Source organism: Liolophura sinensis, chromosome 1 (assembly GCF_032854445.1).
Source record: "Liolophura sinensis isolate JHLJ2023 chromosome 1, CUHK_Ljap_v2, whole genome shotgun sequence".
Taxonomy (NCBI): Eukaryota; Metazoa; Mollusca; class Polyplacophora; order Chitonida; family Chitonidae; genus Liolophura; species Liolophura sinensis.
The window spans coordinates 61,099,038-61,113,253 of record NC_088295.1 but is presented as its reverse complement, the minus strand read 5'-3'; the positions used below and the strand labels follow the sequence as shown (position 1 = coordinate 61,113,253).

General features: G+C 38.2%; 1 protein-coding gene across 1 annotated transcript; it reads right to left on the bottom strand.

Annotated features, from left to right (window-relative positions):
- Window positions 1-612: 612 nt before the first annotated feature.
- Window positions 613-7,385, bottom strand: LOC135477843 (uncharacterized). The gene is made up of 6 exons (XM_064758050.1): window positions 7,246-7,385; window positions 6,673-6,828; window positions 5,165-5,354; window positions 3,319-3,428; window positions 2,567-2,744; window positions 613-972 (listed from the first exon to the last, which is right to left on the bottom strand). Exons 2-6 carry the CDS (start codon window positions 6,808-6,810, stop codon window positions 842-844), a joined length of 747 nt encoding a protein of 248 aa, XP_064614120.1. The 5' UTR covers window positions 6,811-6,828; window positions 7,246-7,385; the 3' UTR covers window positions 613-841.
- Between the last annotated feature and the right edge of the window lie 6,831 nt (window positions 7,386-14,216).

The window sequence follows — 14,216 nt, the reverse complement described above, 5'->3', positions numbered from 1 at the left end:
AAATATGATAACGTATTCGAGATGCATTTAGTTGATACCCAGGCTTGTGTGATGTTCACGTGACATACTACATGTTTATGATACATGTACAAATGTTTCTGGCCGGACTATGTGGCCATTTTGTTCTTTCTCACCCATGCGCTGTAAGTGAAAGTGCAGAAATACATGTATATCAATGCACAAAAAGCAAGGTGTTAGTGTTAGCGCACATATCTGTTTTGCAGATTGTTAAGGGAGGAAACTGGGGCTCCCGTGGCTCAGTTGGTTAGCGCGCTAGCACAGTGTAATGACCCAGGAGCCTCTCACCGATGCGGTCGCTGAGAGTACAAGTCCAGCTCATGCTGGACTCCTCTCCGGCCGCACGTGAGAACCTGGCATGCATACACGGCTAAGCGAGTATATAGCAATATGCACGCTTGCAATTATAATAATAAAAACATTATTGATCTACGGATGTTTTTGTTGTTTTTTTTCTGTTATTTAGCCATTTGGAAAGTATATGGGAGAGATTAAAACGCAGTATTACGAATTACTGAAAACGCATTTTCCATGAAACATAGTACAGTAGGCCTGTATACCATATTGACATTTATGTGTTCTATAATATAGTGGGAATGTGCAACACATTTATTCTCTATCAGTCACATGTTCTATACTGAATACATACTGGTCACCATAATCGAATTTGGAAATGTTGATAACGACTTGCACAAGTTAATAATGGAACTGTAGTCTTCTTTTTAGTTTATTTCCAATAATCGAATCAGGCGAACACCACACATCTGTATGCCTGACGGCCTATAACTGGTAATGTGCTTGCGTGTTTCTCGCCACTCGCGAATCAATGGCCTGTATAGGACCAAGCATCGGCCGCCAATTTTCCCGCCAAGTTGCTGACCCGGAAGTAGACATAGATATGCCTGAGTATCCAGAGGTTATCACTGGCCAACGTGTAGAGAAATTGTCGTGCCTCTGGAAAATAAAAACATGTAATGTGGTCATAATATCCATTTCACTACGTTTATTTACTTATTTATTTGATTGGTGTTTACACCGTACTCAAGTATATTTCACTTTTCGACAACGGCCAGCACTGTGGTGGTCGAAGAAACTTGGCAGTGCCTGGAGAAAACCCACGACCATCCGCAGGTGGTTGGCAGACTTTTCTACTTACATGCAACCCTTTTACTTGATAATTACCGAAGTCAGGGTTTAGTATGTTTGACCCACTTAAGCTTAACGATAAATTATCCGTTAAACGTTACTTCTAATTAGATGCATGTAACAAAAGTTTTCCGTGCACGTCATATCTTGATTGTTATTTGGACGTGCATGGCAAGTAAACGACTAAGCTAATTAAAATATAGACATTTTCTAAGCGTCAAAATGATGCAGTATCTTAAATACTCATAAATATGGATTCAAAAAAAACTATCAGTTGACAAGATTTTTAAAATTAACTCCAGCTCATTCTGGCTTCCTCTCCGGCCGTACGTGGAAAGGTCCTGTAGCAACCTGCGGATGGTCGTGTGTTGTCCCCGAGCTCTGCCCGGTTTCCTCCTGACGGGTAGGGGTACGGTTGCAGGAAACCAGAGTGCTCGGAGGAAACCACCGAACTTCGAGATCTGCCTGAAAAACCTAATAATGCATTATGACCTAAAGCCGCAACAGACTCAGACAGCGTGGATGAGGGGATTACCGTAACACGGTATCGCTTTACCTATTTGACGGTCGGTAATTTGGCGCTCTTCCAGCTGTGTTATGCGCAACAATAAATCTGATTACTGGCGTACAAAGGGTATAGTCTTGTGAATGACATAAAACACCAGACAAATACATCAAATAATGTTGTGACTGGTGGAGGACACCTCAATTCAAATAAATCAAATCACATTGGTGAGCTTTTTCTGTATATTGTGCTCAGCGTGAAACACCAGAAAAACACATCATATCAAGTTAATGACCCTTTTCCGTATCTTGTGTACAGTGTTAACACCAGTCAAATCAAATTGATGTGCCATTTCTGTATCTTGCGAACAGTCAAACACACCAAACCAAATTAACGAGAATTTTCCGTATTCTGTGTACAGTGTAAAACACCAGTCAAATCAAATTGATGTGCCATTTCCGTATCTTGCGTACAGCCTAAAACACCAGTAAAACTCACCAAACCATATTAATGAGCATTTTCCGTATTCTGAACACAGTGTAAAACACCAGTCAAATCAAATTGATGTGCCATTTCCGTATCTTGCGTACAGCCTAAAACACCAGTAAAACTCACCAAACCATATTAATGAGCATTTTCCGTATTCTGAACACAGTGTAAAACACCAGTCAAATCAAATTGATGTGCCATTTCCGTATCTTGCACACAGCCTAAAACACGAGTCAAACACACCAAACCAAATTAATGAGCATTTTCCGTATCCTTTGTTCACGGTAACACACCAGTCAAATGCACTAAAGTAAATTAATGGGCCTTTTCCGTATCGTGTGTACAACATAAAAGACCAGTAAAATACACCAAATCAAATCTTCATTGTACTCCGTACAAGAGGCGTACCTGTAAGGTTTAGGTAGCCGTCCCTGTTCGTGTCCGAGTTTGTGGCGATTTCGCCGAATCCCTCGTCGAATCCCAGAGTTTTAGGCCTGCTTACCAGAGCGCGAATCTCATCTACACTTACCAACCCGTCATCATCGCTGTCAAGAACGTTCGCAAAATCAAGCGCAATGTATTCGATCTGCAAGAAAAAAAACACATACACACAAGAGAAAAGAAAGTGTTGAATTGTTCAAATACACATCAAGGCAGAATTACTTATATATCTGACTGTTTTATGCCATACTCAAGAATTTTTCACTTTCACCATGGCGCACTCTTTTATTGGAGGGGACGGAATGATCGCGTTAAACCACCGACATTTGGCAAGTTATTGGCCAACTTTTCCACGTATGACGTACATATATACGCACACCATACTGGAGGAAGACAAGTGGTCTTTTACGAATGTCATATTGCGCAAACGACCACCTGTTAGTGTCAGCAAGTTCCAACAACGGGTGAGAGAAGCTGCGGCAGAAGCGAGGGGTGGGGGTGGTTTACAAATTTGGAACTGTCAACTCGTATGCCCTGCCGATAAAAAGACAAGCACGGTAATGATTCAGTCACGGGCAATTACATATGCTCAGCAGTACATAAAGATGTAAACAAAGAACAACCTTTAAACAATTCAGTAAATCCGGTGGGAAGTGGTTCCTGTCGTTGTTAGGTTATTGAACATTGTATAGAAATTTTTAGATGATCACAACACTTACCAAAGCGGCCGTATTCCTAAACCCGTGAAAGGAATAAAGAATCTCAAACCCTCTACCAATCTGTTGTAATCCAGCCAGGCTCATCAGCTTTGAAATGGCTCGATGTAATTCTGGCAAAGACAAAACGTCTCTCTCATGGTTCTTGTAAGAAGTTGTGCAAATTATTTCCTTATTAATCCTATTTATTAATTTTTAATCATGAGATTAGTGTTCATCCCCCAATACTTGAGTATCTGGGTCATCCATCATAACATTACTGAAATGTATTAGGCGCAGGCAATACATATGACAGCCAAATCAATGGGGTGGACCGTGTAATGATCACCTATACAGATTTACTTAAAGTGAAAAAGGCTTTAAGATAGAGCAGACATTTTAAACGAGCACAGCTACAAGGTCAGAAAATTTGTGAATGTGTGTGAAAAAATGACACATATAGAGATTACGTGGAAAATCATTCATTGCGTTGCTAAAGTTGAAATATTTTAGTATCACATTAATGAAACGCACACTCATGCAAGAACATACCACAATATGATACAGATATGGGCGACAGCCAAGAATTGACCAATATATGTAATTAGTTTGATTTAAATTTACAACTTACATAAACAGTAGTCAAGAGGCAATGTTATTAATCATAAGGTGGAATACAACGTAACTATGATCAATGTTGAACATAGAAAGTAATGTTTATATACTTGTATTTAAACTCTTTATGTACGCGTGTTCAGCCAGAGGTCAATGGGTGGGTTGTGTAAGTGGCTTTGAGGAGCAGCACTTGGAAGAGTTCTAGGGGAACATTTGTTGATAAGGGACATAAATGGCACTCAACTTTATCGGTCTGGAGATGTTCATTGAGGACATTTTCCTACTCAATATGCATGTATCGCCAACAATGACAGTTGTACCATGGAAATCAAGAGATTTTCACAGTTTGCTGTGGATTTGATAAATACCCAACAGACTTCAGTAGTACGTGGTTTCAGTGGAAGTGCATGTTAAATTGATACTGCTACGTTATTTGACCTCTGGTGTAAGTACCGATTCAGATGTGGAGGAAAACAGATGCTGGGTTTGATGATCGTGGGGAAAAACTAATACATAAATCTGCAAGTTTTTTCTGAGAAATGGGAGGTTTCACGTCATTTTTCAGGGTCTATACGTCCAAAAAATATTCGTATACCAGCCGCGTCAACCAATATAAGGACGTCCAAGGTAAATAATCAATCACTAGATCAATTCCCAAAACGATGTACAACGCAAATCACCAAAGAACTAAGAAAGTGTATAAAGTACTAAAAAAAGGACGGAATCATGCACAGAGAAACCGTCAACAGTTTTCAAAAATGTTGGAAAGGCGCAATGTGTTCCAGGCGACCGTGTTAAATCAGTATTCAAATCGTGTATTAGACTTTTGAATATTTGCTGTTAGGTCATGAGATCAGGCTACATTATGATATGGTTATTCAATATGACAATGAAGACATTTGTGTGTTTTGATTTATTATGACAGTCACTAACACAAGTATATGATAGTCTATATGTGCAATGTATAGTTGAAACGTGGTTGAAATGCCAATCCTTCAGTGGGTTGTGGTGTGGTTGATTGATCAGATATGATTCAGGTCACACCAAACACCAGAGTGTTTCGTGTAGGCCTATAACTGTAATAGGGCAGACACCTTCTCTAGTACTTCTACATAAAACAGAGGGGGCGGGGGGGGGACAATGCCACCTGTTTCCCTTGTATTTAGCCACCCCGAGGTAAGCCCAGGCCTTTTATCCACGTGAACTACACAGAGTAAGCATGCATGCTTTAGTTAGCGTGAATATATGGTACAACCGTTTCTGTTAATCTGTCCATTTTCGTCCACATCGATTATACTGGCCACCGTCAGCAGATAGCCTTTTATCACTGAATCAGACCGGAATCGGGTATCGAGACGAGCACCAAATTCGGACAAAGCGACCTCACCATCGTTGTTGGTGTCTAATAACCGCACAACCTCGTTGACTAGGGCGTATGCGGGTGTCTGAAACACAGATTGATTTTATTTAACTGGCGTGTGGATGGGCTGGGTGATTTAGTTATAAGAAATATTGTACACGTATACCGTCAAATACTGACAGGTTTTTTTGTTTGATTTTTTTTTTGTCATTAATGTTTCTCTCCAAGCCTTCAGTCGACATATTTAAATACCGTTCCGTATAGAAAAAATTTTCGATAACGTCACAAGGACAATAAGTATTACATTTTTTACCAGTAAAAATGGACTTTGTCTCACTACATATATTATATGCATGTATGGTGGGACTAAATCCAGTTCGAACATTGCATAAAGTTTAAAAATAAATGTTTCCTTAATTAAAATTAAAAGGACAGAATAGATATAGCACAGAACCAGCCATGATCAAAAGTTCATTCAGAATTCAGTGGTTGATCTAGGTTGTGCGAATATCAGCGTTTGAACTGTACACCATCTTTTTCTGAAGTATATAAATATACTATGTTAACACGATATATTATTATTAATAATAGTGGTAGTATGCTTGTTTATTTTTAAAACTCTCACAAATAACGTCATTATTTTCTTAAAACATAATGTAAAATCTTTGTCGTTTGGTAACGCCTTGGAATACGTAAGTATTGGTCAGCTGCATAATCGGTGAGAATTAAGAATACATGTCTACGCAGCTATTGAAGGATATATGAAACGCAACTATAAAACAAAGATTATGCTTCTATGCTAAATGAAGAAAATTATGCCCCGGAATTTTTGTCTAAAAAATCATTTATTGGGTATTTTTATACCTGTTAATTACCCCTCTATATTATGCATATTTTCCCTCTATGGTCGGGTTTTTTCATCGTTGATCTTGCTCGGAACTCTGTGTACACCCCCGATGCCCGATGAATCATGTCGTTACAGAGCTGACAAGGTAACATGTACACAGATACTGCATGGCATCTTCGGGGCAGCTTAGCGCACCACTCCCCGCCCTTACACCCACCCCCAATCGGCCTGTGCCTCACACCTCCGCCCCGTTGGGTCTATTCACCACAGACTTCTTTTTAAACAGGTATCGTTGACGTCACCTCTGCAAGCTATTTGATTTCCGAACCTATATGATGTCTTAAGAAAACTGTACTTTGAAGCCATTTTACCCCCCAAAGTGAAAGTTGAAAAATTTGTTTGTACTGTTGTATGTTATAACACATGATAATCAGCATATTAAGAAATAAAAGGGTTTCATGTATCCTTTAAAGATTATTGTTCGATGCTATGAGTTTAAATCTCAATACTGTATAGTGTTTTGAATCTATATACAAAGTGTGCTGAAAAGCTGTACCATGGTCGATTGCTGGAGATTGTCAGTCTGTTGAACTTGTGTGCGCATGTCTGTCATCTGAAACCCGTGGACTGTTCGGAATCCGAATAGTGCTGACAGGGTCACCACCCAAGTCCATGCTGAAACCGTCTGAATCATTATCCTTGATTTGTATATCTGTAATGAGATATAAACAAGAACAAAAGAAAAACAGTTCTATAAGGAGTAGGCCTACATGATGGAAGTACAGGTGTATTTGCGCGCATGCGTGCACGTCGTGTGTGTAGTCGTGTCTCGTGCTGATTTACACTGCCAGTTTCGGTATGATTCGATATGATGTGTAGATGTACGATTACGTGGACACGTGATCATTAACCGTTTTACGTACGAACAGTGTTTGGGATAGGTCGCAAATAGTTAAACACAACTCTTCTCGTTCACATGTATGTCTCCCATATGCATAATATGTCACACGGATATATCTCAAGGGTGCATGGAAGAACTCACGAAAAAGACGCTTCCAAGCTTTACTTCCAAACAAACCCTTCCAATCAAAAGACAGAATACCAACACCTGATACTAATTTGCACTTACCTTTATTGTGGTGAAGTTCTCAGTAAGCAGCAACGGTTACCCCTTGTGAAGACCTCTGCGATTCAGGAACTAGTCCTCTAAGTATCATGGAATTCGGTTTATATACATGCATTTATAAACGTAGCCTAATCATTCCTGTACCACGGGGAAAAGGGCGAGCCAATTGATATTTTCGACACAAGGTGAGCTCATTTAACTTTAGGGTATATTAGCAGATCTTGACATTTTATAAAACAGTCCGTGGGTGTGGTAATGACGCCATTTGTCGATTGGTAACATTCAGTAAGATAAGTAGATCCCTAATAACAGTAACATTTAGTTATTCCAGTAATGTTTGTCTTTACTGTTTGTGAACTTTAGAGTTTATCATGAAACCACACTGGCATACAGACTATTGAAGTTGAACTTCATGGAAGTTGTAAAGCACATGTAGACCTATGCTTATACATATAATCATACAGCCTTCCACCAGAAAGAATGTACATAGAAGCGTGAGGATAGTTACCATAGTCTCTTGGAATACATATGTAAATTACCATAGTCTCTTGGAATATATACGAACACTGTGATCTTCGACGAGTGATGAAAACCACTCCACAAAGAGTTACAAAACGATAATAATTTTTTTAATTCAGATAAAAGACTTCAACTGTAGAAATAGTTAATAATTTTTTGCCCACTTTTCAATCGGTATAACCCACTATTGTGTTGCTCATGTACATGTGTTGCAAACGCCTCTATTTATTTATTTGTTGATTTATTGATTTATTTTACTTGGTATTTTAGAAAAGTATGTTACTTATAAGGCGGCAGCCAGTATTATGGTGGAGGGTTCCTAGCTAAAGCCACGACCACATCATGTCTCACGTGACAGGCAGTCTCACGTACATGTACCCTCGAACAAATGTGCCTACTGGGGCCGCTGGGTATTCGTTTACGTACAATAGGGCGCGAGGAGCAAGGACCAACTTGACATGGGTCACATGCTACGGGTGAAATCCGGCATCTCGACAATTTATCATCTCATTAAGGGTTTATTCAAAGCGCCCATGCAAATCATACAATTTTTACCACTATAGCCTAAGCAGAACTACACTTAGGACCCATAAATAAAAAAAATTCAACGATGCAGTGAGGTCACTGGTCTAAAATTACTCAAAACATTGCGTCGTCATCACATTTAATAAACGTTTACATGAAAACCCCACAGAGGAAGCCGGTTTCGGGGATTAATAATCTACCAAAAGAATCCTGGTTTGTGCAGATACACAATAGAACAGACGGGGAGTAAAACTATAGCAGCCACACAGGCTCGTTCACAAAATTCCCGACGAATCGTCGATTGAACTAAATTTTGTCCGCCACTTGGATAGCAACTAAATCAATAGAATGTAAAAAATAGACAACCAATGTATAACGATATGAACAACAAAAATAAACACAATAGATAATCTTTTATTCTGTGGAGGTATTTGGACGATTAATACTATAGATAAGAAAGGCTGTCAACCTTTAATCTTTTTCGTGGTTGTTTACAGAAAGCGTTGTGGATTATATAACATATAGAGTGCATACAGGATGTAACCACGCAACTTAAGATTTAAGCCAATCTCAGAACAAGAAAGAACTCAAATTGTGGTTAGTAAATTTTTCTGCATTAAAGAATGAATGTGTATATTTTTAATTTTCTCGAGTAAAATATTTTATTTTTGGCTGTGTGAATATTTGACTTAAATGTTTAGGCGTTTGATAAATACGGACACAGAAGTCTATTAACTATTATGACTTCTAGCGGAAAATATTTATTTTGACTCTAAGATGACAGGGCCATCAATCCAGGCGTAGTTACTATACTGTTGCTTGTTTTAGCTTTATTTAAGACTTAATACCAGATTTAAGTTTAAGTGATAACTTATAGATGGCTTGAATGGAATTGTGTAACAGTATATTAAATATGAACTAGATATGCTCAGTTAAATTGGTGCCTGTACAACTGCATTGGTTGCTAAATATATGATATGACTTAGTACTAGTATCAGATAATACACTGTTGTACAGCCGGGCCCAGATGATCATGTGTCACTTTGAATAATTTGAGCATGCTTGAACTTAACAGTTAACTTAGTAGGCTACTGTGATGACAGAAAGTAATCTCTCCTGCCTGCATCATTCTGTACATGCAGCTATGAAGATGTCCTCATGTGTTGGACGAAACGTTTCCGTAGGTCTTATTATGCATATTTATTTGATTGGAATTTTACGCCGTACTCAAAAATATTTCACTTACACTTGAAGGAAGACAGTCAGAGCCCGGGAGAAAGGTCTTATTGTATTATCTTCACTGCCACATCACATATAAACAGTTTTCTTCAATACATCTTATTTCTGATATAATTTACTCAATGACTAGAATGTTTATGTCATATTTGCGGGTATATCGTTGTGAGGACTATTTAGAACCTGGATAAATATTTAATATTTTCCAAGAGATATAATATTTCACTTATACGATGGCGGTCAGCTTTATGGTGGAAGGAAAGCGGGCAGTGCTGGCGGAAACCCGTGACCATACGGAAGTTGCTGCAGACAAGGAGATGAAGCTAGCATGAGCCGGACTAGTTTTGACTGGAAACACCACCAGAATAATTCTGACCAAAATAAATATAGCTCTTATTATCCCTAGCTAAACATACATAAATCTCTTAGTCTTTTGCCTGAAGAAACTTTGAGAATTACAAATCTGATTTAGGCAGATCAAAAGTACAAAGAAAGTTATGGAGAAAGCAGTGATCCACTGGCTAAGCACTGAGAGACAAGAAAATATGGTCAAAGATCGACAAGCTAAAATATTCCTTTCGATCTTATTGTTGTTTAATGCCATGCCCACGAAATATGCACGCATTGAAGAATTATTCATTCATTGATGGTCTCGGTCCTTGATGGAGGAAACCGGAGTGCCAAATGCTGTAGTGCTGTAATATTTTAGTCATTAAGATCCATTCTGTAAATGAAAATAAAACTAAACTTTAGATTTAAAATTTTTTAGCTCTACTTTTAAATTTATTTCAAGGTAAACCTACCTACAATTAGAGGATACTAGTGTATGTGTGTACTTTTGACTATCATAAAATATAATCTTCTGCTGGGATCAGACCTAAATTTGAACGGTGGCCTCTCAAGGTATATATTTTTCCTGGTTTCCATGTGAGTTAACATATGTTGTTTTCAATGGGATTGCACAAAATCAATTGATGATTGATTGTGTTTTTTGCCACAGCATTGATAATCATTGATAATTGATTGGAAGAACACTGAAAAGATTATTGGAAGCCAACTTCCTCATATACAGGACTGCTGAGCATGTGTTGATAGTACGGCCAAAGCCGACTGTCAGCTATAAATGCCTGTTCATTGCGGTTTTATAAATGCTGATACTTCCAAATTATTACAGTGCACATTGGAAGTGATGGGTCAAAAGCTGAGCTGTCGTACAGGTAAACAGCGAAGACGCGCTAAAAAAAAATCACAGACAGCAACCAGTAATCCAGTAAGCGTATTGAATAGGCATGAATTGAAAACGATACTCCAGACGTTAGAATATCAGCTGTGAAATGTCAGCTTTAATTTGAACCACTGATATGCCTGCTAAAGAGTTATACAGTAATCTTACATAGACCCTTTCAATAGGTTGGGGCGCTGTACTAAATACGTTTTACTTCAAAACCCACCCAAGGACTCATGGAAAACGTTGAGTCCTCCAAAGAGATACATTTACATATACATCGCCAAGGCATGGGATATTGATACTGTACCATGAAGTTAGCGGTTATTTATATTATTTACTAAAATATAAAACTGTTAAGCGTGAACATGATAGCCCCATAGAGGGACGTTATGTTTATCTCTCTGTGGTTGAAGGACCGCCTCCATTGTATACACAGCGTGCACATATACATGCAAGCTACTTACCAGCTATTCTAACCACACACAGCTGTTACCGCCGTTTGATAACTCAGAGCTGTGTTGGTATTCTATTCATAACTACATATAGTCACTGTTATTTATTATCATTGTGTATGGTTAGGTCATACCACTGTCAATCTTTAGTTGACGGAGAAATACTTATTTCATTCCCACTGATTTTAATTACTCCTTCAGTTCGCTTCAGAGTGGTGATATACGTTTCGGCTGCAACTCGTAATCAACATTGGTTCACATATGTTCTGCACGTTTTGTTTTTTTTTTTCAGTATGAAATATGACAGTCAATGTAAAAAGACATCACGTCAATATGAAAAATACACCACAATCCTTCAATTCAATCCTGTCCTCACTTTTAAGATTTATCGGAATTGGGTGTTAAAACATTTCTGCAAACTTATTCAAACAAATTGATGTACTTTACTGGTCAAATGCAAGTTATTTTAACCTCGAGAAGAGCGATCAAGATATGATTTAAATACTGGTATGAGAAATTTTGTAATTGACTAAATTGTGCACTGCCCTTTATCATTCAAACGTAGTGTAAAACATGTACCTCTAGTATCGACTATGTTGTCGGTTATGATACCCCCCCCCCCCCCCACCACCCAACACCACCACCACTGCACAGCGCTGTCCCAATCAAGAAGCGGATGACCCAGTATTTTTTGTTGGCTTGTGGCCAATTTCTCGTTCGTTTTCTTTCAGTCGAGGGTTTTTATGATCAATCCTAGTGTTTTTTTTTGCGAGGCCAAATGCCAAACCTATATATGTAAAATTACCTCTCGGTGTGTCGTAATAAATCCTACTGTGTAAGTGAAAAGACTTGGCCCAGATACAATAGTCCAACACGCAGCTTCTTTTAATAAATCTAGATAGCGCCTGAACGCAAAGGGTATTCATTCTGTGTTATCTGTGTATCGCGTGCCCTGTAAAATATTACATGTTCTATTCTCCCAGTGATGAGGCATGCCATGCAAGGCAGCAGTAAGTACCACTTTTATTGTCTTTTATATATATATATATATATATATATATATATATATATATATATATATATATATATATATATATATATATATATATATATATATAGTACAGTAAGTACAGTAAGTTTCTTTGATTCACGAGAAATCCCCTGAGAAATCCCCTGAGAAATCCCCTGTCTTGTGGAAACAGATAGTCTACATCAACTTGGCGAGCAATTTCACAAGACGAAAAGACTACAAGGACATTTTCAAACAAATATATGGAAATATGAAACGTTATACTGATGCATTTCTTTTTGTAATCATGCAGCTGAAACTATGGCCATTGCATAAATGTGACTTCAAGACTAATTTGTCCTATTATAAGACAATAATAAAGTACCCCTTAGACTTAGTGATTATAGCGGCTGTGTTATCTGTTTACATATGGCAACTGGACAACAATTTCTGTAAATACATGCATTGTCTAGAGATCCTAATTAACCACATATAAATTTAAATATGAGCTGTATATTATAAATAAAATCCAAAGGTTCGCGCTGTGAACACAACACAAAATGGAATTCAAGTACTGTAGAAAAATATTAACTGGCTCACATAAAATTAGAAGGAGTGTACACTTGCGGCGGCGATCATATTTGGGCCTATTGCGAATGGGTGTCACGCAGGCTTCACGACAAGAGGGACAGTTTCAATTTTGACATTGTAAATTATCCTTACATGGACAGCAATATACCTAAGGATCCTGCAAATGGCGTGTACATATCTCGCCTGGTAGCATTTGTTAGACGAGTTCAGTCAACGTCACAAGTTATTACTGCAAAAACTAGGGAGTCAAAATCATTCCATCAAACGCATTTACTCACAGTTTCTTAAACGTAAAGATCTCTAAAAGTCAAAGTAGGCATCACTTAATAGACCTCTTCAAACTATACAGATATATTCTTTCATTAATTTTTTTTACATTTTTGTGGAAAGAGTTACAGGCGCCCAGACATTTGAATTTTAGGATGGGCTTTATGGACCATACTATCACATGTTTGGAAATCTGAAGTGACAGGAATTTTTTTTAACTCTAATAACGACACTGAATGTATTTACAATTTTAGAAAAACGCATCAACCAGTGCAGTTGCACAGGGACCAAATTGTACGGAATACAGTGGTAACCGGGCTGGCCCAGAGGGAAAGCCTTTTATTTTCTCTGCCACACATCGTAATTATGCTTGCATTTTCTTGAATGCATCTTACTTATGATATATTTTATTATATGCCTAGATGAGTCCTTGTTTCAGATCGGTCGGCATGTTGTTGCGCGACATGTTAGAACCATGCAGGAGACAGTTGTCTTTAATCATACAATATCCATATTCCAAAATAGCCGACTCTTTCAAAAACAGCTTTCGAATTCAATTCGAGGCACTACCTCAATAATTATGGCCAACATAAATACTGCTTTACTCCTAGATAAACATAGGCCTACTCAAATCTGTTAGTTCGTTACTTGTAGAAACCTTGAGAATTAAAATCATGCAGTCCAATTTGCCTTTGTTTGCTACTATAAAAACTACTGCCTGAAATCAGTGGTGGCAATTTTTTTTCAGGATCAGCTCAGAAAGTTTTTTTTTCAGATGAAGTGTACAAGGAAAGTTATGGGCAAAAGTAGTGATCCACTGGCTAATTGGTGAGAGACACATAAATAGGGTAGAATTAGAAGGGCTAAAAATCCATGTTGATTTGTTTGTTGATTAACGTCATGGTCAAGAATGTTTCACTCGTACGATCGGAGCGCCAAAGGCTAAAAACAAGACGACCACATGCTGTAAATGGTATACACAATTGTCTGAAACACTTGCCTTACTTTGCCTATAGTGGCATGCGGTTGGGGTTAGACCAATCAACTATCACAGACTTATCGTGTAAATCACAGGCAGTGACGGGTCGGAAGTACTCAGTATACGTTAGGCTGACTTAGCGCCACACCCACTGAATTTTGACCACAC